This window comes from Tenrec ecaudatus, chromosome 6, assembly GCF_050624435.1.
Source record: "Tenrec ecaudatus isolate mTenEca1 chromosome 6, mTenEca1.hap1, whole genome shotgun sequence".
Classification (NCBI taxonomy): Eukaryota; Metazoa; Chordata; class Mammalia; order Afrosoricida; family Tenrecidae; genus Tenrec; species Tenrec ecaudatus.
In genome coordinates, this window is record NC_134535.1 from 96,259,456 (window position 1) to 96,282,316 (window position 22,861).

The 22,861-nt window shown below is 42.4% G+C and overlaps 1 protein-coding gene across 3 annotated transcripts in view; it reads left to right on the forward strand.

The window, feature by feature from the left end:
• The first annotated feature begins 7,769 nt into the window (after nt 1–7,769).
• The window catches only part of KIF21A (kinesin family member 21A), a 181,651-nt gene continuing 166,559 nt past the window's right edge, over nt 7,770–22,861 (forward strand). For all 3 annotated transcript variants that reach the window (XM_075551887.1, XM_075551888.1, XM_075551889.1), the window contains exon 1: nt 7,770–7,960. In XM_075551887.1, the coding sequence (XP_075408002.1) occupies nt 7,917–7,960 (44 nt within the window). In that variant the 5' untranslated portion in view covers nt 7,770–7,916. The remainder of the gene's footprint in view (nt 7,961–22,861) is intronic.

Genomic DNA, 22,861 nt, shown 5'->3' on the forward strand with positions numbered 1-22,861 from the left:
ATTGGGGCAGGGAATGTATGGATGTGCTTTATACAATTGATGTATGTACATGTATGGATTGTGGTAAGAGTTGTTGGAGTCCCTAATAAAATGTAAAAGAAGAAAAGAGAAAAAAATGATTAGGGCAAAGACTGTACAGATGTGCTTTATACAATTGATGTATGTATATGTATGAACTGTGAAAAGAATTGTATCAGCCCCAATAAATTGTTAAAAAAAAAAAAAAGAAAGAAACACTGGAGGAGAGCAGACTGTAGTGTTAGCGGTTAGCTTCTTAGATGTTATTTTCAAATGGTTTCTCTGGAGGTGGTTGTTGTCCAGGCATGCTCGTCCAAGCCTGTTGTTTGCGAATGGAGTTATAATTCAGAACGTTTTCCCCCTTAATCCTTCTGCTAGCAGCAAACAAGGAGGAGGTAAATAACTTTTAATGACTGCTTAGAATGTGGAAAGCAGCGAAACCCCAGGTAGATGGCCCAGATGGAGAACTGCACATGAGACAGTTGTCCTAGTGCAAGTGGTAGCGTCTTCATGGCTCTGCCTGTTTAAACCATGCAAGGTTACATCCTTCTCTTTCCAAAGGTCCTTTAGGCAGGTCAGACTAAAGCTTCAGTGCCTCATTTTAAAACCTTATGAACAAAGACATTTATCTTTTTTGTTTGTTTTTACTACATTTATTTTGAAAACTGTTAAATTTAATAAGAAAATATTTATTTAATGCATTTCATATAAATTACACTTTTAATAGAATTTAAATCAGTTAGACATTTATAATACATTTGTAGGCATTTATCAAGCAGTTATTATGAGATAGCTTTGTGATTAACATGCATGCAGAGATTTTTTAATCGTGAAGCAACTCAATAAAGTAGGAAAAACATTATTGACACATCAGAAGCTGGGAGTCAGAAAGTTCTCATATCTTGTCCCAAAGGGTTAAGCCCTGGAGGGCAGTGCTGGATTCAAAGGCATGCGACTTGTATCATTACACCAGGTCTAATATTCAGAAGGGCTTGTTCTTTGTTTAGTCTCTGCTGTCATTGTCTTGAAATCCTTAATAATTTTGTCTTTGGACTTGAGTTTTGTAAATGGTGCCTGATGAGACAACGGAACTTGTATGTGATCAGAAGACAATAAAGCACGTTTGTCGTTCTTTGCTGCCCTGTTGGCATCAAGTGTTCACAATGCTCCATTAGCAAGTATTCTGGTTGACCCATGATGAGTGGGAGTTCATACCAAGATTCATAGTGAGTTTAGAAATAGCATGTAATTCTTACAACTGAGGTAGTGAACGCTGACAACCTGAAGAGTCCAGATTTTCTTCCAAACCCAGAGTTGACTTCAAATGCAAAAAGAAGACAATGATGCTTTAAGGGACACTGTGACCCAGGTATTGGGTGTTTACTTAATGACATTACTGACTTCCCTTAACAGCCAGCAAAGGAGTCATGGCTGGTGCCATGGTTAATCATTCAGCTCCTGCCCAAATGTTTGTGGTTCAAGCCAGCAGCAGCTGCTTGGGGAGAACAGACTTAGGGAGGGCTTCCCTAAAGGGTACAGCTTGGCAAACTCTGGGAGGGAAATGCTACTCTGCCCTTCAAGGTCACAAGGAGTTTGTTGCAACCGACTTGATAGCACAACACAACAGTAACCAACAATTGATTCAAACGATATGAAAGAGAAAAAAAAGAACAGTTGGAGTAAAGATAGCTTCTTTTTCAGTCATTTTTAATTTATGAACCAAAGGTAGAAAATGATGCATGAAACATCAAAAGGTGAAGCAAAAAGCAGTTAAGTTTTGTGCGGTATGGACTTTGACCTTTTAGTTAAGAATAAAATGAGGCCATCCTGTCCCTGCGCCAGCTCCGCGGATCCTGTCATTCAGGTCCCTGCCAGCTGACTCACACCATGGCCAACAATGAGTGCACCTTCATCACCACCAATCCGGACAGCGGACAGCGTGCGGGCTGCCTGGTGAGCGACACTGTCAGGCCCTTTGGGCGGAAGGGCTTTCGCCTGGTGGGTATGAAGCTAGTTTAGGCCTCTGAGGAACACCTGAAGCAGCACTGTGTGGTTGACCTGAAAGGCCCCCGTTCTCCCCTGGGCCGGTGAAGGATACGAACTGGGGCCCCATTGTGGCCATGGTCTGGAAGGGGCAGGGTGATGCTGGGGGAGATCAATCCAGCGGACTCTAAGCCAGGCACCGGCGGAGGGGCCTGCTATTCCAGTCGGCAGGGACATCCTTCAGGCCAGTGACAGTCAAAAGTGCCGAGAAAAAGCGCCTCTGGTTTAAGCCGGAGGAACTGGCGGACTACAAGGCCTGGGGCTATGGCTGGACAGACAGTGAGAACAAAGCCGTCACGTCCCCATGGGCACTGCTTGCTGTGCCTGTGCTGGGTACAGCTCCTCCTTCCGGGACTGGAGGCAGGAGGATTGACGTCCTCTCCCAAAGCACATTAACCAATAAAATAAAGCCTTTGAAGAAGGGAAAAAATAAGGTGTGTGTGTCGGGGGAGGGGGGAGGTTAAAATGTATATATGTGCCTGAACTATAAAATAGGGATTGTGAAATTTCAATAATTTTACCTATTAATAAAATGTTCTCTTCACATTTAAAGATAGTCATGCATAATATAAAGGTGAATGATAACTTTCATACTAATAACTTTAGTTAAAATTTTTTCTTTATGATATAGCGTCTGGGGTGTTAAAGGCTTGAAGATAAACAAGCGGCCATCAGAAGCAACAAAACTCACATGGAAGAAGCATGCCAGCCTGTCTGACCACAAGGTATAGAAAGGACCAGTTATCAGACTTCAAAGAACTAAAAATCATATCAGTGGGTGCCCACCTTCCCGATATGATCACTAAAGACATACGTGTGCATAAGCAAATGTGGTGAAGAAAGCTAATGGTGCCCGGCTATCAAAAGATATAGCATCTGGGGTCTTAAAGGCTTGAAGATAAACAAGCGGACATTTGGCTCAGAAGCAACAAATCCCACATGGAAGAAGCACACCAGCCAGTGTGACCCCGAGCTGTCAAAGGGATCAGGTATCAAGCATCAAGGAATAAAAAAATCATATCATTGTAAATGTGGGTGAGTGCAGAGTAGAGACTCAAAGCCTATCAGTGGGCAACTGGACACCCCCTTACTGAAGGGTTGTGGGGAGGAGATGAGCCAGTCAGGATGCAGATTAGCAACTATGAAACATGTAACTTTCCTCTAGTTCTTAAATGCTTCCTCCCCCCCACTATCATGATCCCAATTCTACCTTACAAATCTGGCTGGACCAGAGGATGTACATTGGTACAGATAGCAACTGGAAACACAGGGAATCCAGGCCAGATGATCCCTTCAGGACCAGTGTTGAGTGTGGCGATGCCTGGAGGGCGGAGGGAATGTAGGGTGGAATGGGGGAACCGATTACAAGAATGTATGTAGGCCTCCTCCCTGGGGGATGTACAGCAGAGAAGAGGGCAGGGGGAGACGTCGGACAGTGTAACATATGACAAAATAATAATAGCGTATGAATTATGAAGGGTTCATGAGGATGAGGGAAAGGGGGAGGGAGGCGGAAAAATGAGGAGCTGATGCCAAAGGCTCAAGTAGAAGACGAATGTCTTTGAGAATGATGATGGCAACAAATATACATATGTGCTTGACACAATGGATATATGTATGGATTGTGATAAGAATTATACGAACTCCCAATAAAATGATTTTTAAAAGTTTTTTCTTTACATAGAATGGTACTCAATTGCAAAAACAAACAAAACCCAGATAAGTTATAAAGACAACACAGATGAAAGAAAATCGCTCAATATTGGAGTACTTTTAATGGTTCATTTTTCCTGCGGTTCAAATAAAGGGACTGCAAATTCATTTTGCACCAGGCTCTGCAGATCATGCAGCAGGTTCTATTGAAATTACTTTAGATCCAGGGAGCAGGTGAGGCATTTCTGAGGAAATAAGCAATAATGAAAGGGTTTTATTGACTGTATAAGAGTCTGAAGCAAATAAAATTTTTTTTTCAAGAAATCAAGAAAATTACTGATACTGAGTGGAAGTTTACACGACCTTTTCTGAAACTGCCATGTGTGTTACGTACCTGCATTTGTTTCATGTTGTTTTTAGGTGACACCGGGGTGGTTTAAATCACACCAGAACACAACACTGCCTCACCCTGCGTCATGCTCACAATTGTTCGTGTTTGTGCCTATCAACGCAGCCACTGTATGGATCCATCTTGTGGAAGGTCGTCTTCTTTTTCACTGACTTGCTTCTTTACCAACCATGATTTCCTTCTACAAGGACTGGTCTTTCCTGACAATATGTTAAAGTGAGATGGAGTCTTGCCATCCTTTTTTCTAAGGCGAATTCTGGCTGTCCTACCAAGAAATAGCTGCTTATTCTTTTGGCAGTTCATGGTACTTTCAATATTCTTTGCTAGCACCATAATTCAAATGCATCAATTCTTCTTTGCTGTTCCTTATTCAATGTCTAACTTCCACATGGTATTGAAAATGCCATGGATTGGGTCAGGCACACCTTAGTCCTCAAAGTCATATGAAACTTAGTTTCATAGAGCTTTCAAAAAGAAGTATCCACAAAGAGGACAGTGTGAGTGATCAGAAATGTATTGCCTCAGCGTTCCGGAGGTGGAAAGTCTGAATTCATGATGTTGGCAGGGCTCTGCCCTGTAAAAGTTCTAGGAGGAGATCTTCTCTTGTCTTTCACTGTTAGTTGGCCCACGCATTGCTGGCAGCTTGTATTGGCAATCTCTGATGGCGAGTTTGTCTCGAGTATCTTTTCTTCTTTTATAAAGACAAGGCACCACTCAGGTTGAATTGAACTCACTCTACTCCTGTACACCTCATGTTAACTGTTAACATCTCCAAAGACCTGCTTTCCAGGTTCGGGTATGGATTTAGGACTTCAACATATCTCTTTTGGGGACACAATCAAATCTATAACACTACCCCAAACCATAGCTTTATTAATGCTAATTGTTTCTGTTGCTTTGTTATCAATGTTTTGCCAGCATTTAAAGCCAGAAATTGTCTGAAGAGATACTTTGGCTTGTGAAGAATGCATGCAAAATATGCATACAAAAAATAATGTATGCATAACATATTATCCTGAGTTGGTTGTTGATGTTTGAAACGAAGGCAGTAGCATATAACAATCTGGCTTTTCTCTTTCTCCTGGTGAGTAACAAGCATGCAAGCAAACAAAAAACCCTGACATTGTTGGGTGGATATTCCAGCCGAGCAACATTCAGAGTTGTGGGGGACATCTGCTTTTGCCAAGGGCTTTCATTGATCATAGTTCCCATCCTGCTTGTGCCACATACTTAATTTACACAAATATCTCTCTAGTCTTCCTGCTAAATTTGCTCGTCTTCCCTGAATCTTTTATGAATCAAAGAAGCAAAGTGGCCTGTCCAGATCCACTAAGAGTTAGTTGGAAGGGTCAGAGCAGGAGGAAATGCAATGTTGATTGGTTCATAAATAAATATTAAGGCGAGGGAAGGCAGAGTGAAGTTTTGCTATCAATTTGGTAAAAGCAAACTAAAATACTAAACCCACTGCCATGGAGTCAATTCTGACGTATAGTGACTCTATTAAGGGTTTTGAGGCTATAAATAAAAGCCTCAACCTGTATTATAATAAATAATAATAATAAATTATTATAAATAATTCTCAGCCTCTAGGTTGCGACCCCGTTGGGGGTCGACCAAGCCCTTCACATCGAAAAAAACCATTGCCTAAGACCATAGAAAAAACACATATTTCCGATGGTTTTAAGAGCCGAGACACCGCTCCTCTTATCAGTCTCAAGGTGGCTCCACCCCCAGTGCAGATACGCCCACATAGGAGTACCCAGGTGAAGACTGTTACCCATGCTGCGCCACACTTCAAGACAAAATTTCATTTATTTGTCATTAGAAATAAACATTTCAAAATATATAGACATATTGTTTTTGTGATTAATCACTATGCTTTAATTATGTTCAATTTTTAACAATGCAAATACATCCTGAATATCAGATAGTTACATGATGATTCATAACAGTAGCAAAATTACAGTTATGAAGTAGCAATGAAAATAATGTTATGGTTGGGGGTCACCACAACATGAGGAACTGTATTAAAGGGTCGCGGCCTTAGGAAGGTTGAGAACCACTGCTATCAATCTTTATGGGACCAGACAGACTCATCTTTCTCCCTTAAATTGGTTGGTGGATTTGAACCACCACCCTTGCGGTTAGCAGCCCGATGCTTATTAGACAGTGCCACCAAGACTCCTTATATGATAGAGTATTTACCATCTCTGCCCTGGTGGTGTAGTTGGTTATGAGTTGGAAGGCTAACCTCAAGGTCACCAGTCCCAAACCACCAGCTCCTCCTGGGAGGATGAGGTTTTTTGCTCCTGCGAAGATTTACAGCCTTGGAAACCCAAGGGGGCAGGTCAATTTCCTAATAGGGTCGCTGTGCTGCATGGGAATCAATGGGATGACACTGAATTTGGTTAGTTTGTTATACATCCTGTGGGTCTTCATTTACAATGAACGTGCTGTGTCCCAAAGAGGGCTGCCTCCTCTGACCCACACAGCTGTATCTCTGCTGAGGAGGAGGGTAAGGATTGTGATCGTAGATTGTGGGTACTTGGAGCGGCGCCTTTATTTGGACAGCGCTGTTTTAGCTATTGTACCTTTTAGTATGAACCCACACGTGTACGTATAACGATGCAAGGGTTAGTCCCCAAGAAGGCTTCTGCTGCCAAGCTCAAAAAGGCAGTTTTCACAGTCATCTAAAGGCACGTGGACGCACAGTGTCCCAAGCAGAAACCAAAGCCGGCCAATGTTGATGGAATCCAAGGATGGGGAGGAGGCTTCTGAAGGCAGGGAAAGAAAGGTGGTCAGTTGGGAAGGATTTACTGCACAGCAGGCCTTGGTACAGGTTCGGTGCTGCGCATACGAGGCCGTACCATGGTGCAGTTCACTCGCCAGCGCACGATGATTGAACAGACGGGCATTCACTAGCCTCAGAGGAAATCATTTCCATATCATCCCACACCGGCTGGTAAATGGGTGACCTGTGGGGAGACAGTGACCAAGCCAGGGAGCCAGCTGAGCATGAACGACTGCCTCCTGGGAAGGAGGGCAGTGAGGCCGGGGGCTGAAGAAAAGGGGGCCAAAGTCCAAGCTGGAAAGCAGAGCTTGGAAACAAAGCGGCCCCGGAGCAGCAGCTGGCAGGTCGCTGGCGGTGCAGGGAGGACCAGGCTGGGATTGTAAACAGGACACAGGCACCGGCGCGAGCACGGGCTGATTCCCTCCCGCAGAAGCGCCTGGAAGGGCGCACCGGCTGGTGGCCTTCAGGCGTGGGCAGCGCGCAGCGCGCGTCCCTCCCCCGTGCGCCTCCCTGCCCGGCAGCGCCAGGCAGTGCCCGGCGGCGGCAGGGCGGGGCTCCGAGGGGGCGGGCGGGCGAGGGGGGGCCGGGGGCGGCCGCTGACGCAGTGCGGGCCGAGGAGCCCGAGCGCCGGGCGAGCGTGGCGTCCCGGTCCCCGCCACTGGGAGGCCGCGGCCGGGCCGGAGGGGGCAGGGCGTCGCGCACGGCCGCAGGCAGGCCGCCGGGGGCCTTCTCGCTCCCGCGCCGCGCCGTCAGCCCCGCCAGCCCCGCCGGCGCGCCGGGTCCCGCCCCTGATCCCGGGGGTGAGCGGCGGAGGAGGGGCGGGTGGGCGGGCGCCCGCGAGCGCTGAATCACCTCCTCCTCCTGCTGCCTCCGCGCCACCGCCACCTTCCCATTCAGTCGCCCAACATGGCTGGAGCGCGGCGGAGGTGAGCCGGTCGCCCGCTGCCGCTCCAGCCGCCCGCGTCCCGGCGCCGCGGCCCCGTGCCGACGACCCCCGCCAGCATGTGGAGCGCCCCGGACGAGAGCTCCGTGCGGGTGGCTGTCAGGTGAGCTCCGGCGGGCGCGGGGTGCGGCGCGCACCGGCACGGGCACGGGCTCGGGTCGGGGGCCCCCGCCGCCGGCCGAGGGGTATCGGAGGGGCGGCGCGGCCGGGGCAACGGAGGCAGCGGGTCCCGCTCCGTCGGGCTGGCGCCGCCGGCGGGAGAGTTCGCGGCCCGCGTTGCAGGTGGCACAGGCGGCCGAGCGGCGCCAGCTTCGCCCGGGGCGCCGGGACTCCGGGGAGGCGAAGCCGTGGCCCCTGCCGCGGCGGGTCCCGCACCCCAGCCCCGCTCGTCCCTGCTGCGGCACAGCCCGGGTCCGTCGGCTGTGCCTGGGAGAGCGGCCCCGCTGCTGCACGGCGGTGTGCTTTGTCTATTTGCTAGTGTCTGTCTGTCTGTCAGGCGTGTACGTGCAGCTCCTGCGGTCTGAGGTCGGAGACAAAGCATGGGACTGACAGCGCTGCGGAGCGCGGGGCCCAGCCGCGCTGGGACGCTTTGGTCAAAGGAATGCTTCCTGGAGCGTGTCACTAGTTCTGCGCAAACGAGGTCGAGGACACCATCAGGCCCCTTAGATGCTGGGGTGGGAAGTCAATTTGAAGGTGTCATGGTCGGTATCCAGGAGGACATGACTCCTCAGAAAGTGGAGGGATGGTAGGAATCATCCTGAAACAGACTGGACATAGCTATGTGTCTATTACAAACACACGCACACAAACACAAGTCATACCCGGGCACACGCACACATATACATGAATGTATAAAATGATATATAGTAGCTATACGTCTATAACATGAATGTGTCTGGGTGTGACTGGAAACACTAGTTTACATCTAAATTGCATTTGGTCAGTGTCAGATCGCGAATACCGAATGTACTTTCGACTGTTTTGATACCTATCGTCAAGCAAAGCCCTGACAGTTGCTCATGGAAAATTGCAACATCACCACCCTGTTTGAAAAATTAATGAAGCTTTCGTGGTAGAATAAGTGCATTGCTTTCACAGCTCTGATCGCCACTTGTTAATTCGCTTCTATTTAGTATGCCTTAAGGATTATAAAAACAAGCCGTTCTCCCCAAATAAGAAATGATTAAGAAAATCTACGCTCTCTGGAAAATGATAACCTTCTTCCTGTGAACATTTGTACAGTTATTATAGTGACCAATCTGGGTTAGGCACAGTAATAGCAATTTCATATACTTTGTATTTTTTAATCAAGAAATGATTAAAAAATGAAATGTAAAGTGTTTCTGTTTTGTTTTCCATTTTCTGATTGTAAAGATGAGGAAATTACCCCCCACGGAGGTGACATTTTTATGACTGCTTAGAATCACCTGCTGTAAAGCTTTTGAAGTTTTAATTTGGCCTTCTTGGCTTGTCTGAGCTGCTTATCCAATTGTTGGCTAGGTTCGTTTCCCTTATTCCCTTTTGCTCCCTCTCTTTTGGTCTTTGGATGCATATTAGTGACTTCACGAAGTAGAAGAAGAGAAAGGGAAAAGGCAAGGAGCTCCTTAAGAAACAATTTCTTTTACTTGTTAGCAGATCTATTTCAGAGAGCACGGGAGAATAAAAAATACTAGTAAACAGAAAATTTGTCCGTGGGAAAAACCATTTTTAGAGATTTGTTTTTTTTAACTTGCGAATTATTTAGATTAGTAATACTACTTGCTATGGAGCCATAGATGATCCTAAAGTGACACAGATAAATATATTTAATATGCATATTAGCACTCTTTTGGTGCTGATGTATGTACCAGATTTTTGTATCAGATTTTCAGGGGGGGAGGGAATGTCTTTATAAGAACTTTTGACAGAATTTAGTAACTAACCTACATTGTGAAGACCCATTTTGCTGAAATCAGGCGCTATTTGATGAAATGCATTTGAGCCACTGATTGAGTCTACTTTGTAATGATAAAAACAGCTTCTGTTTGTACATAACCCTTTAGTATTTGTAAAGTGCTTGGGCATAGATAACTCAAACGACAACAAATGTTTATTGCCTATGTATTTCTGAGCTAAAAATATCTAAAATTGTCAGAGAGCGCCATGCTCCCGGGTACAAAACAAAAGTCACTGCCATGCATCAAGTCAATCCTGATTCTTGGAAACCCTATAGGACTGGGGAGCACTATCCCTGTGGGTGTCTGAGCCTGTAACTCTGTAGAAGAGTAGAAAGCTTTGTCTCTCTCCCGTGGAGCAGCTGATGGTTTCCAACTGCTAAGGTCAGGGTGACCAGCCCAACTTATAACCATCACACCACCAGGGCTCCTGTTTACCAGGGTCAGAGGTGTGTTAAAGTGTCACATATCCAGTAAGATCGCTCCTAATTCCTCTACGAGGAACTCTGGGGGCCCCCGCGGTTACCAGTTGAACTGGTCATTGGAACGCAGCAGTTCTAAACCATCAGCTGCATTGTGGGGTGGGGTGGGGTGGGGTTGAGGGCGATGAGACTTTCTACACTCATAAAGAGTTACAGTCTTGGAAACCCATGGGCGTACCGCCTCTGTTTTATAGGGTCCCTATGAGTTGGAATCCACTCAATGGTAGTGAATTTAGTTTTGAGTTTAATTTCTCTACAAATATCCAATTTATCTGAGCAATCTTTGAGTTGACCTCTATTATTTATAGTCATTTTATAGGTGGGGTATAGACAGATAAACTGATAGCAAGTACCAAACCAGGTTCCAATTGAGACTTTATTCTGTAACCGCATTTCTTAATGATTAATTACCCTACATAGGCGACAAGCAAAAAATGCAGAGTGTAGCTTTAGTTACCTGTTTTCACTAGTTTTGTACTACTTAGATGAAGAAATTCTGCTAGTCAAGTGGTTAAGCATTGGGCTGCTACCTGAAAGGTTGATGGTTTGACACAGCCAGATTCTTCCTGGAGGAAGGATGGAGTCTGCTTCCCTACAGGTTTTCCGTGTCAAAAATCTTACGGAGGAGTTCTACTCTACCCTGTAGAGTTGCTGTGAGTCTATACAAGGGACGTCAAAAAGCTCATGGAAAAATTGAATGAAAAAGATAGGAGATTTTCCCATGAACATTTTGAAGTGCCCTTTTATGTAATTACAAATGAAAGGCCTTGGCTATCTATTCCTATCTTGACATTGCTAGAAAAGATTGAGCTCAGAAAGAGAGGACCTGAAATTAAAGTGTCTGGGAGAAAGACATTGACAAATCAACTAAAATGCTTCTTCAGACTCTTTTATCTTTCCATGTTCCTCCAATCGTACCCTAAAATTTGCAGTCGGCTTCATCAGCAGGATAAATCAATCTACATCTAGAAGCAGAATCAACAGAGGCATCCGCCCGGCTTTGCCCTGCTATGAATAATGTCCTAACAGGGAGAGAGGGAGAGTTGACGTCACTGTGTAAATGTATAAGGCGTTCTAGAGGTGCTAGTGTTTTATTAGATGGAGACTCACCACTATGCTAAAGTTGATAACTCTAGAGTCAGCTTCTCAAAATATGTGCACAGGTCAGATAAGACTTTGGACAAAAAGATTCCAGAAAGTTACAGGTTAAGGGAGAACACTTTTAATTCAATCTTCAAGAATTCTTTTTGGTAGAGTGTATCAGCAGTATCTTTCATTGGTTGTGCATTCAGGTGACCCACTAGCCCTAATAGTCAGTCCTATGTAGCAATTGATCAGTTGAATTGCTATTAACACTGCTGAGGAACTGAATTTGTAATTTAATTATAATTAAAAAAAACAACTTCTCTATTCAGCTACCAGAAAACATATAAATCAGCGTGGAACAATCTGGCTATGTGAATCTTATGTTTTTCAACCGTGAGATTTATGAAATTTAAGTTTTGAAAAAGCATACTGTTAGCATAGTGGTTACATGTTGAGCTGCTCACCTCAGAGTCAGCAGTTTGAAACCGCCATCTGCTCCACAGGAGATAAACGAGGCTTTCTATTCCCTTAAAGAGTTACAGTCTTTGAAACCCACAAGGGCAGTTTTACCCTGGCCTACAGAGACACTATGAGTTGGCATCAACTCAATGGCAATGAGTTTGAGTTTTGAGTAAGTGTAGAATATGTATTAGATTTTGAAGACTTAGACTGAAAAAGACAAGTAAAATGCCTATTTTAATACTTTCTATATTGAAGAAATTTTCTGCAATCCTTTTGAAATGTTAATTTAAGTACACGGAATTAAATATATTAAAATCAATTTCATGTTTATTTTTCTGAAGTGTGGCTCCTAGAAATTTTAAAATTACATATATGGTTCACATACGTTTATTGAATAGTACTACATTATAATTTTTAAAATATGAGGAAGTGCTATAGAATAAAACTTGTTCATAGCCAACCCATTATAGGTTAACCACACCCTAGAATGTAGACCAATGTAAAGTACTGCTGTGTTTTTTTAGAGTGGATATCTATATGTAAGTATGTACATACATGTATATGATTTAATGGCAACATTTTCTCCCTTGGGTGCATACATGTAGAAAGGACTCAATAAGGTTGCTGAATTCCTAGAAAAGTGTAGTTAGTATGTCTCAGATATCATTAGTAAAAATAAACAACATAATATACTGCATATTATATTCTTATTTTCTGAGTATACTGAAGTGAATTATTTTGTTAACTCAAAATGATATTATCTATTAAATATTTATATCTGACATCTAAGATATTATAAAATGATTTAGCATTTTCCTTCCTTGTCTCCAATGGCTGACACAACAAATAGAAAATGTTTTCTTTCCCAAAAATCACCAATGAGAAGTTTAGCTTGTAAAACGTGAGGGGGCTTCAATAAATTGATGTAGAATTGGGAGGAGTAGATAAGGGGAAAATGTTAAGAACATTTCAAAGCCTCCTTGTTATGTCAAGAGCAGGATGATAATAGAGATACACTTGGAAACATTGTATTTTTGTATCATTGTCTGTGCTTGTGAGCTAGGATTTCGTAGCTTTATCTGAGAACTGTATTGTCTGGGACAGTCAGTTTTGATTATCGTGTAGTAGAGTTTCTTGTAGAAGGATCAGCTGATTCTTATGGGGTGGAGGTTAAAGATGGCACGAGTGTCCAGCTTTTCCAGGCTGCTGTACCACTGCATCACCTCTGACATCAGCTCTTTTTCTACCTGTCTTTGGAGCCCGGGTCATTTACTGCAACAACACACAGAACCCACAAACTGTCAAGGAAATGGCTCATGCTGCTGTGGAGGCAGGCGTGTCGTAGGACTGTAAGCCAGGCATCGAGCTGGAGGTTCTGACAGACCCAAACAAACAGATCAGAAAATGACCTGCTGCTTCACAGGGCTTCAGGGGCCTGCAAACCGTGTGAGATGATAGGCTGCTGACTCAAGAATTGAAGGTCAGTTGATAATGACAAGCCAAATAGAGCTCCAGAGTAAGAGAGAGACGTTCGACAATGCATTCATATGCAGTGCATGGAACCCGTATCCACAGGCACTTCTCTTACGTGAGTTAACAGGGCAAGCTTGTGAAGGGGGTGATGGCATAGGGCAGCATTTGAGTCACTTCCTCTAGTAAGGCAGTGACTCAAACACGCTACTCTGCGTGTGCATCACATAACGGATAGCTCGCTCCCAAACGGGGCCATAACCACAGGTATGTTACTGTTTTTAGGTGCTGGCAAGTCAGTTTTCACTGATAGTGACCCTGTAGTACCACAGAATGCCACACAGGCAACAGAAGCTTGCAATTCCAGTCCATCACAAAATGACGGATAATTAGATTACAAAAAGGTAGAACAATTACATTAGACTAGAACATAGAAGATGACTGCACGTTATATTACTGCCCCGTTGCAGCGTTACAGAGCCCTGGTGGCCCTGTTTGAGAAACCTTGGACTTCAAACTCACCAACTACGCCAAGGGAGAAAGATGGGACTGTCTCTTCCGGCAAAGATTTACAAAGCCTCAGAAATACCAAATCGGTTGACTTAGTGGTCATGGGTGGCTCGTTTTTTCAGTTTTTAAAATTACATCATTCCATAACTGCTGCACCACTAAAACTCATGACCTGTTAAATTCCACAACACGAGTGGCACAGTGCTGAGCTGCCAACCTAAGTTGCCAGTGTTAACTCAGCAGGTGCTTCACCAGGGAAAGTCTGTTCCATAGAGAGATCTACCTTCGGAAATCTTCACTGGCACTTATAGGATTATTGTGAGTTAGAATTGACTCCATGGCTTTGGATTTTTTTTTTAAATCACAGATATTATACACAATTGCAGTAATAGCAAGCTGTCTAGTCTCTTTGGTGGAAGCACAGTACCTAATTTGAATAACCCCACCCATTTATTGTATGAGAGTCACAAAAACTATGGCTGGAAGAATAGATGGCTCACTCTTAGTAATTTACTGCATCATAGTGTGTCATGTGGCCTCATCTGTGTTTTAGTATTTTGAGTTACCGCCTTGTAAGTTCTTGTAAGAAGTAACTTCTCAGCAGACAGTAAAGACTGATTGAGTGACCAGAAACTCAGTTTTAAATTTGTCACAAGCACTGATCTATGTTGACCTCTTGATTTTTTTCTCACTTGGTTACGTGGCAAACTACCTGAGGATTGTGGTAACTTGACATAGGCAGTATGTTACATCTCAGTCTCTTTAAAAATTAAAATTTTAATACTAATCTTGTGTGCGTCTTTTAAAAAAGAATAATTTTATTGGGTGCTCGTACAACTTTTATCATAATCTATCACAAAATTGTGTCAAGTACATTTGTACATTTGTTGCCATTATCATTCTCAAAATATTTGCTTTCGGCTTGAGCCCTTGGTATCAGCTCCTCATTTTCCCCCTCTCTCCCCATCCCTCACCCTCATGTACCCTTGATAATTTATAAATTACTATTTTGTCATGTCTTACCCTGTCCAATGTCTCCCGTCACCCACTTTTCTGTTGCCAATCCCCCACGGAGGAGGTTATATGTAGATCCTTGTAATTGGCTCCCCCTTTCCACCCCAACCTCCCTCCACCCTCCCAGTGTTGCCACTCTCACCACTGGTCCTGAAGGGATCATCTGTCCTGGATTCCCTGTGTTTTCAGTTCCTATCTGTACCAGTGTACATCCTCTGGTCTAGCCAGATTTGTAAGGTAGAATTGGGATCATGATAGTGAGGGGGAGGAAGCATTTAGGAACTAGAGGAAAGTTGTATGTTTCATTGTTGCTACACTGCACCCTGACTGGCTCGTCTCCTCCCGAGACCCTTCTGTAAGAGGATGTCCAGTTAGTTGCCTACAGATGCACTTTGGGTCCCCACTCCGCACTGCCCCTCAATCATAGTGATATGATTTTTTTGTTCTTTGATGTCTGATACCTGATCCCATTGACACCTTGTGATCACACAGGTTGGTGTGCTCCTTCCATGTGGGCTTTGTTGCTCATGTGTGAGCCTTGACAGTAAGAAACTATTTTAAACTTAATATTTTAATAATATCTTTGTTTTGGTTACTTATGTTAGTGAAGGAGAAAAATTTGATATTGCTGTCTTTCTGTTCTGGTTATAGTATAGTTATAAAATATTTTATTTGCTTTATATAAACTTTATGCAATATTAAACAGGTATTAATGTCCTGATTTTACTTAGGATTATTTGAGCTTCAAGGAAACTAGATATCCTGGTCCAGGTTTCACAGTCATTAGTATTGAGATGGGAACCCAAACTCGGGTTTCTCTGCTCTTAAACATATTTCCAAATGTTTTCAAACATTTCATTGACATAACTATAATGTAATAAGGGTCTTTCAAACTAAAACATTTACACACGTGGCATAAATTACTTGAAACAATCTAATTTTTGCATCTGTATTGAGAGATGGGAGGTAGTCAATGATGTTTCAGAGGTAGAATTTGTGCCATCTCCGCAGGAGACCTTGGTTTTATTCTCAGCCCATGTAGCACTCTTGCATCGCTATCGCCTCACTGCCTCTCAGTGGTACTTTGTGTGTTGCTATGACTTGAATAAGTTTTGGTGGAGCTTCTAGTCTAAGGCAGACAAGAAAGAAAGGACTCGTGATGTGCTTCCGAGGTCAGGGGAAAACCTTTGAATACTGAGGATCTGGTCTGCAGAAGATGGTCACGATGACGAAGGACCGGGCAGCGCTTTGTTCAGCTGTGCATGGGATCGCCATGAGTGGAGGCTGATGTCACTGTAACAACACAGACAACATTGGTGGGTAAAATGGACCTTTGAGAAACACTATGAAAGGTTTTCAGAAAAAGTCCATTAACTATCAATTCCATTTACCCATGAACTATTTGAAGCTTCCTTATATTAATAGGAAAATAGATGACTATCGGATATTTTATCATTTGTTTATTCGTTTCTTTTTTCATATGTGTTGAATATTTATCAAGTGCCCACTGTGAACAAGACACATTTCTTACCAGTGGTGATAAACAGCAAACATAACTTACGTGGTATTTTCATTCATAGAGCATAGAACTAGCAATAGAGAGGCTTTTTTTTTTCAATGTTATTGTGATTTCGGTAAAGGTTTACAGAGCAGGTCACTTTCCCATTAAACAGCTCATCTCAGTGATTGTGATTATGAATATTTTTAAATGCACAAAATAGGTTGGAACTATAGCTATCATAGTTCAGTTTTATTTCCTTTTCGCATCAATATTAAATTGTTTATTTATGTATTTGTGTTTGTAACAAAGCAGTTTCCAGTAGAGGACTGAGTAACATGCTGGCTTGCTAACCACAAGGCCAGCCGTGTGAACCCACCTTTGAGGGAGGAAGATGAGGTTTTCCACTCCCAGAAAGTTAGTCTCAGAAACCCACGCACACAGTTCTACTCGGTCCTGCAGGGGTGCTATGAGTTGGAATTGACTTGATGACAGTGAGTTTTTTTTTCACGTGCATAGATAAAGTGACATTGACTTATATTTATCATGTTTTCAACCATCAACCTTATCTGTTCCCATATTTTTTTCATGTTAATAGTTTTTCTGTTTGTACATCCCACAAAAGTACAATGATTTAAAAAAATGTGTGTTCTGCTTCCAACATATGTCATACAAAAGTGTATGAATGAAGTTCCTACTTTATTCCAAAGCTTATGTATTTAGTAGGATATTATTTATATCATGTCCTTATATATTTTTGTGCTTGAATCAGGAAGTAACAAGTGGGAGGAGACTGAAGACTGGCAGATGCTGTTAGTTAAAATAGAATTATTTACAAAATGAGTTACTATGTTTTTTCAGATACTGCTCATTAAATATATAAAGTGTGGTAAACCAGCTTTTTACTTGGGACTTCATGGAAGTTAAGGTTTTATGTTAGTTCTTACTACCCGTTGAGTGCTCAATGCTAATTGGTTAATAGTTTGATGCATAATCATGGGGTAATGAATGATGCACTAGAAATTCCAGTTTAGTAAAGCTGTGAAAGCCAAAATTATCTTGGCAGCTAATATGCTTAATCGTCCAATTCTCATCCATTTGTTTTCAAAGAGATCGACTTAGAATGCTTATTATTACGGGGACCTCTCCAGTGTATTCAATGCACCTATAGAACTTAAAAAGAATATTTCTATTAAAATTAGACATGATCTGACACTGACATCATCTGAGTTTCAGATTAGGAAGGAAAAACAAATCAATGAAAATGCATGATGGGTAATGTGGACCATTTGTATAGAGCATCATTAGGATGAAAACCAAACCCACTGTCAGGAAGCCCTTTTGGACTCAACAACTCTATCCAGGGTTTCAGGGATGGTCAGTGATTACAGGAGAACACATCCTCATCTTTCTCCCTTGGAATCTCTGGTGGGTTCGTACTGCCAACTTTGAGGTTCATAGCCCAATGCTATAGAATAAATTTATTCAAAGTAAAACAAAATTATTGTTCTTTGCAATACTTCTATCTGGAAAGTAGATTTGTGAATTCTTTCAACTTGACTTCTTAGAGGATTAACCATTTAATCTTCTTAGAGTGTTAAAATCGTTTTCCTGTTGCTCAGGCTTTATTTGCAGCACATGACAGCCGAGTCAAAGGGATTTTTTTTTTACATTCTACATTTATTTTGAGATCTTTATGAATACTTAAGAATTTAACATGAGGTTCCTTTTGTCCTTTCTTTAAATTGATTAAATATTTATATATTGAACATAATTTTTAGTGTCTTATAATTATTGAAAAATAGATTTAAAGATAAGAGGGGACCTTGAAAGGTTGTTATGAGTTAGCATCAGCTAGATGGCAGTGAGTTTGCTTCTTGAAAGGACGAGCAGGTGTAAGTCCTTGCTTTGAAGGAATTGAGGCCTCGAGAAGTGAAGGCAATAGCCTGAGGTCATATAACTAGCAATTCAAATCTGTTGATTGGTGCTATGAAGCTCCTAGGAGTTTGTGTTTTGCTGATAGACATCTTCGCAATAAAATGTCTTTATATTTTCAAAATTATTCTTTAGGACTAATTATAAAAGTATATTTGACATTTAGATGAGCTCCCCTCCCCTCCGTGTGTATTATTTTGGTTTTATGACTGAATTCAGAGACAGAGCCCATTGGTTCTAACAGAGGTTCAGAGAGAAACCGCTGTGGTAGAACTTTAGCTGTGTTATTGTGAAGTTTCTGGCATATTAAAATATGAATACAGGCCAGAACTGTGTTACAAAGGAAATTTACATTTGTCAACATTTACATGTAATGCATTACTCCTGTAACAACCACAACAATATAATATATGTATCATCTAGTGTGCAAATACTGTTGACCATTCCAAATATGAGGTTTCGTTTTCAAATGTTAGAACTGAGTCACGAGGCCTCCACTCCCACTCCCCTGACCACTTTGGTACTCAGCACTGTTTTTCTACTTTAACAGACTTGAGGATTGTACCACAGTCCAGCAATAACAGCAGCGTATTACGTAGAAGTGGCTGCAGGGTGGAAGGAGTGAGGAGAAACCTATCTACTGGGATCTAGAATGAGTACAGAGGTAGAACCCAAAATCCTCTTGAACTCTTGAAAACGTGCGAGTGGCCATCTAAGGCACAATTGTTGTTCTCTCTTCATTTGAATCAAGAGAGAAGTAAGTCCCATATCAAAGAAGAAACTTGTCTACTGGACGAAAGTCTGTATGAGTTCATCTACCCTGAGACCAGAGGAAGTAGATGGTGCCTGATTACCACTGAACATTGTGATTCGGGCCACAATAGAAGGATCTGTTTGAAATGAGGAAAATGGGGAATAGAACAACAGAATCTAAGAAACCCAGACACACTGAACCTTTGAGACCGGAAGAATAGAACCCTTGAGATTATTGTCCTGAGATGCTTTCTGATTCTTGAAATGATACTGTCCCCTCAAGTTGTGTTGTAGCTAAATTGTCATTTAGTTTGTAAAGTAATAAACTAACATCCTGGAGTACTGTGCTTTTTAAAAAAATCATCGATATGAGACCAAATGGCCAACAAATGTTCTAATCTAAAGCATCGATCAGAAGGTTGAGGGTGGTGAGACTCGATCAATGAGAACAGAGCAACTGGCTTGAAGATAATGAGTGTATGTACACAACGTGAAGCAGGCCACTGAACAGCACGTGTAGAAATTGTTGAATGACAACCAGTTTTTCTGTGTGCACTTTTATTGAAAATAGAGTGAAATACTATGAGAAGAAATACAAAGAGACCTCTTTTGATAGTTTCTTCATGAAATCTAGGCTGCTTATGCTTTTAAATAACACCCTGGGCCTTTTCATCCTTGCAGAAAGAAAGGAAGAACACAACACATTTAGGCTTTAATTGAGGCCTATAACTCAAAAGCGTTTCCTAAACTCCACTTCTATACAAAGCCTTTCTAGATTGCTCCCAAAGAGGGAAATTTCTTCCTTTTGGAGTTAAAAAACCACAAAAACCAAACCAGTTTCGGTCGAATGAAACCTGACTCATGATGCCCCCAAGTGTACTCCGTACTATTTTCAGTGAATGGTCTTTTTGAGACCTAGACCTTCCCTGTATGTTTCTTTACTGCTAAAATCCCCAACGGGAGATGCATACACAATATGATAAGTTTCACTTTTCACCTTGAAATGTTCACAAAAACTCATGAGGAATATTTTATACTTCAGAAGTTGCTAACATATTGGCAGTATTACTACAACACAGCATGTGAAGGACATTTGGGGTCAGTGATCAGAAACAAGGAGATATTTAAATATCCAGATAAGAAGGAAAGTTATTCAGCATTTGACTCTAGGGTACAATCTGCTTGGAAGACTCTCCGCCTCCATCTGCTTCTTCAGTAAGAAAGAAGTAGTAACCAAGAAATCCCCTTCAGAGGCCAAGCCACGGACGGTTCAAGGTTTATTCCCCACTCTTTGGAGATCTAATCCATATGGTAAGATTTTAGTTTTTGAGATGAGATTTGACATTGCCCTTGATATTGCGGAATTGTATTGGTGGTCACTTATGCATGGCAATATTATATGAATATGATGAAAGAAGTATATAATTACTGAGAATAGATATTCACTCTGATGCATCTACAAAATCACTTTGGAGCTCTTCCTTTTTTGAGCTCTTCTAAGGTAAGACATTTTTTCTTTCACAGGCAGGAGCAAGAAACCTTGAGAGGGTCAAGGTAAAGTTAATTATTACAATGCGGAATGTTGATCACACGGTACATGTGATCACCTGGTCTGGTGTATGTGAGGCACATGGGCATCTCGCTTCCCTTACTGTTTTCTCCTAATTTTAGCTACTTTTTTGGTAACAAAACATATCCATGCATAATTATTGAGTGTCCACTGTTTACTAGAGTCATTTAAGTTGGAGACATTAAAGCAGTTGAAGGTTAATGAGCACTGGATGGCCAGAAAACTATTCTGGTCTTGACTGCCATTGAGGCCATTAAGATTTATAGTGACCCTCTATAGGACAGAGTAGAACTGCTTCTTTGGGTTTCTGGGACTTTAAATTGATACAGGAACAGCCAGCTTCATCCTCCCTCAGAGTGACCGGGGTGGGGTGGGGGGGGGGTGTCTGCAGCCACTGACATTGCCATCAGCAGCTCAATGTGTGACCCACTATGCCATCGGGGTCTTGAGTTGGCACTGATTAGCTCGCCTTTGGGAGGTACATTGCAGTGCCTTCCTGCCTTCATTGGACTTTAGAAAGAATCAGAAGACAAACCAAGGGGAAGCATTCAGAAAATGGATCTTACACAAGCATGTGACAGTCATATCAGAGACATGTTTGATATGTTGTTGAAAAGTGGGTGTGTTGACTGGGTTACAAACTCTAGCAACTGGATTAGGTGGTATAGTGGTTACTCTTGGGACTGCTAATCCTAATATCAGCAGTTGGAAACCTCCACCCACTCCTCCAAAGAAAGATGAGGCTTTCCACTCCCATGAAGAATTACAGTCATGGAAACTCACAGGGGCCAGTTTTACCCTGCCCTACAGGGTTGCTTTGAATAAAATCGACTTGATGGCAACGGGTTTGAGTTTTGGGGTGTGTAACCCACAAATTGAACTTGCAAAGTGCTTTGAACGTGTTTCTGTTCTTTTACTATTTTGAGTATTTGTTAACTGTATCACTGAGAATGACACAAAAATATATATAAATACTTCCCCAAACTTTGCTTACTATCCAAAAATTCATTAAAAACAACAACTCTGAAGTGAATGCCATTCTGTTCTGTTCTACAAAATTTTTCCTTTTTGTTTATTAGATTTTACCATTTCTATTCTTTTCTTTTGTGTGTCCTGCTCTGGCTTTTATTAATTGGTTATAGTGCTTAACACTTGGTAAGGTTAGCAGTAGCTTTGAGTTATATTATCCACTATTGCTTAACCTGATCAAGAGGACGCTGACTAATTGTGTATTACAAATGTGAGCTTCCTTCTGAATTAACTCGTGCCCACTCCGAGAAACTCTCTGTGGCTAGTGTTTTCCTTTTGCTCCCTCTGCCATCCCTTTGTGACATGATGCTGTAGAGTAAACTGAGTAACCCGAACCCATTATTGCTCAGTCGACTTCAACTCACGGGGACCACATAGGGCAGAGGAGAACTACCCCATAAGGTTTCTACGTTTTCATTACTTCCAGAAGCCACATCTTTCTACCATGGGTAGTTGGTAGGTTTGAATTGCTGACTTGGTTAGCAGCCAGACTCTTAACCATCAGGACTTACACTCAGTACAAGGACTAGTAATAATGTAACAACACATAACACATGAATCGTACACACACATACACACACATATATACACACACTTATATATTATTTTCTTTTTGTTTGGGACTTGGACTTGCTAGGCAATGCATCTACAGTATTCACTAGCAGAACTCTGTAAGGTATAGCTGAAGGCCACACAGTACCAGAAGGCTGATACTTAGATGATGTTACAGCTGTTGTCTACTTCACTCTGACTCATGTGCAACAGAATGAGGCATTGTCCTATCCTGTGTCATTCTCTTGGTTGCTGACGCGTGTGAGTTCATTGTGTCAGTTCATCTTACCAAAGATCTTGGCCTTCTCTGGCTATCTACTTCCCCAAGTGTGATATCCTCCTTGTGTGACTGATCTCTCTTGAGCATGTGCCCGATTCAAGTGAGATGGACAGTGTTTTCTTGGATTCATTTCTCAAAGTAGATCATCAGGTCTTTCTTCCTAGTCTCTGTTACTTTGAAAGCTCCGCTGAGACTTGTCTTCTCGTGATCCGTGCTGATATTTGAGTTCTTGGTAGATTAGCTTCCAACACCAGGGCAACACGCAAGCCACTAGAATGATCCAAGCTGATGGAAAACCGCCCTTACTCACTCCCTCTCTCTCACAGAGAACCTCACATCAGGTAGGGTGGACGGGCCCCCATGGGTTTCTTAGACGGTAACTCTTTACGTCTTTCTCCTATGGAGTACCTGGTGGTTTTAAACTGCTGA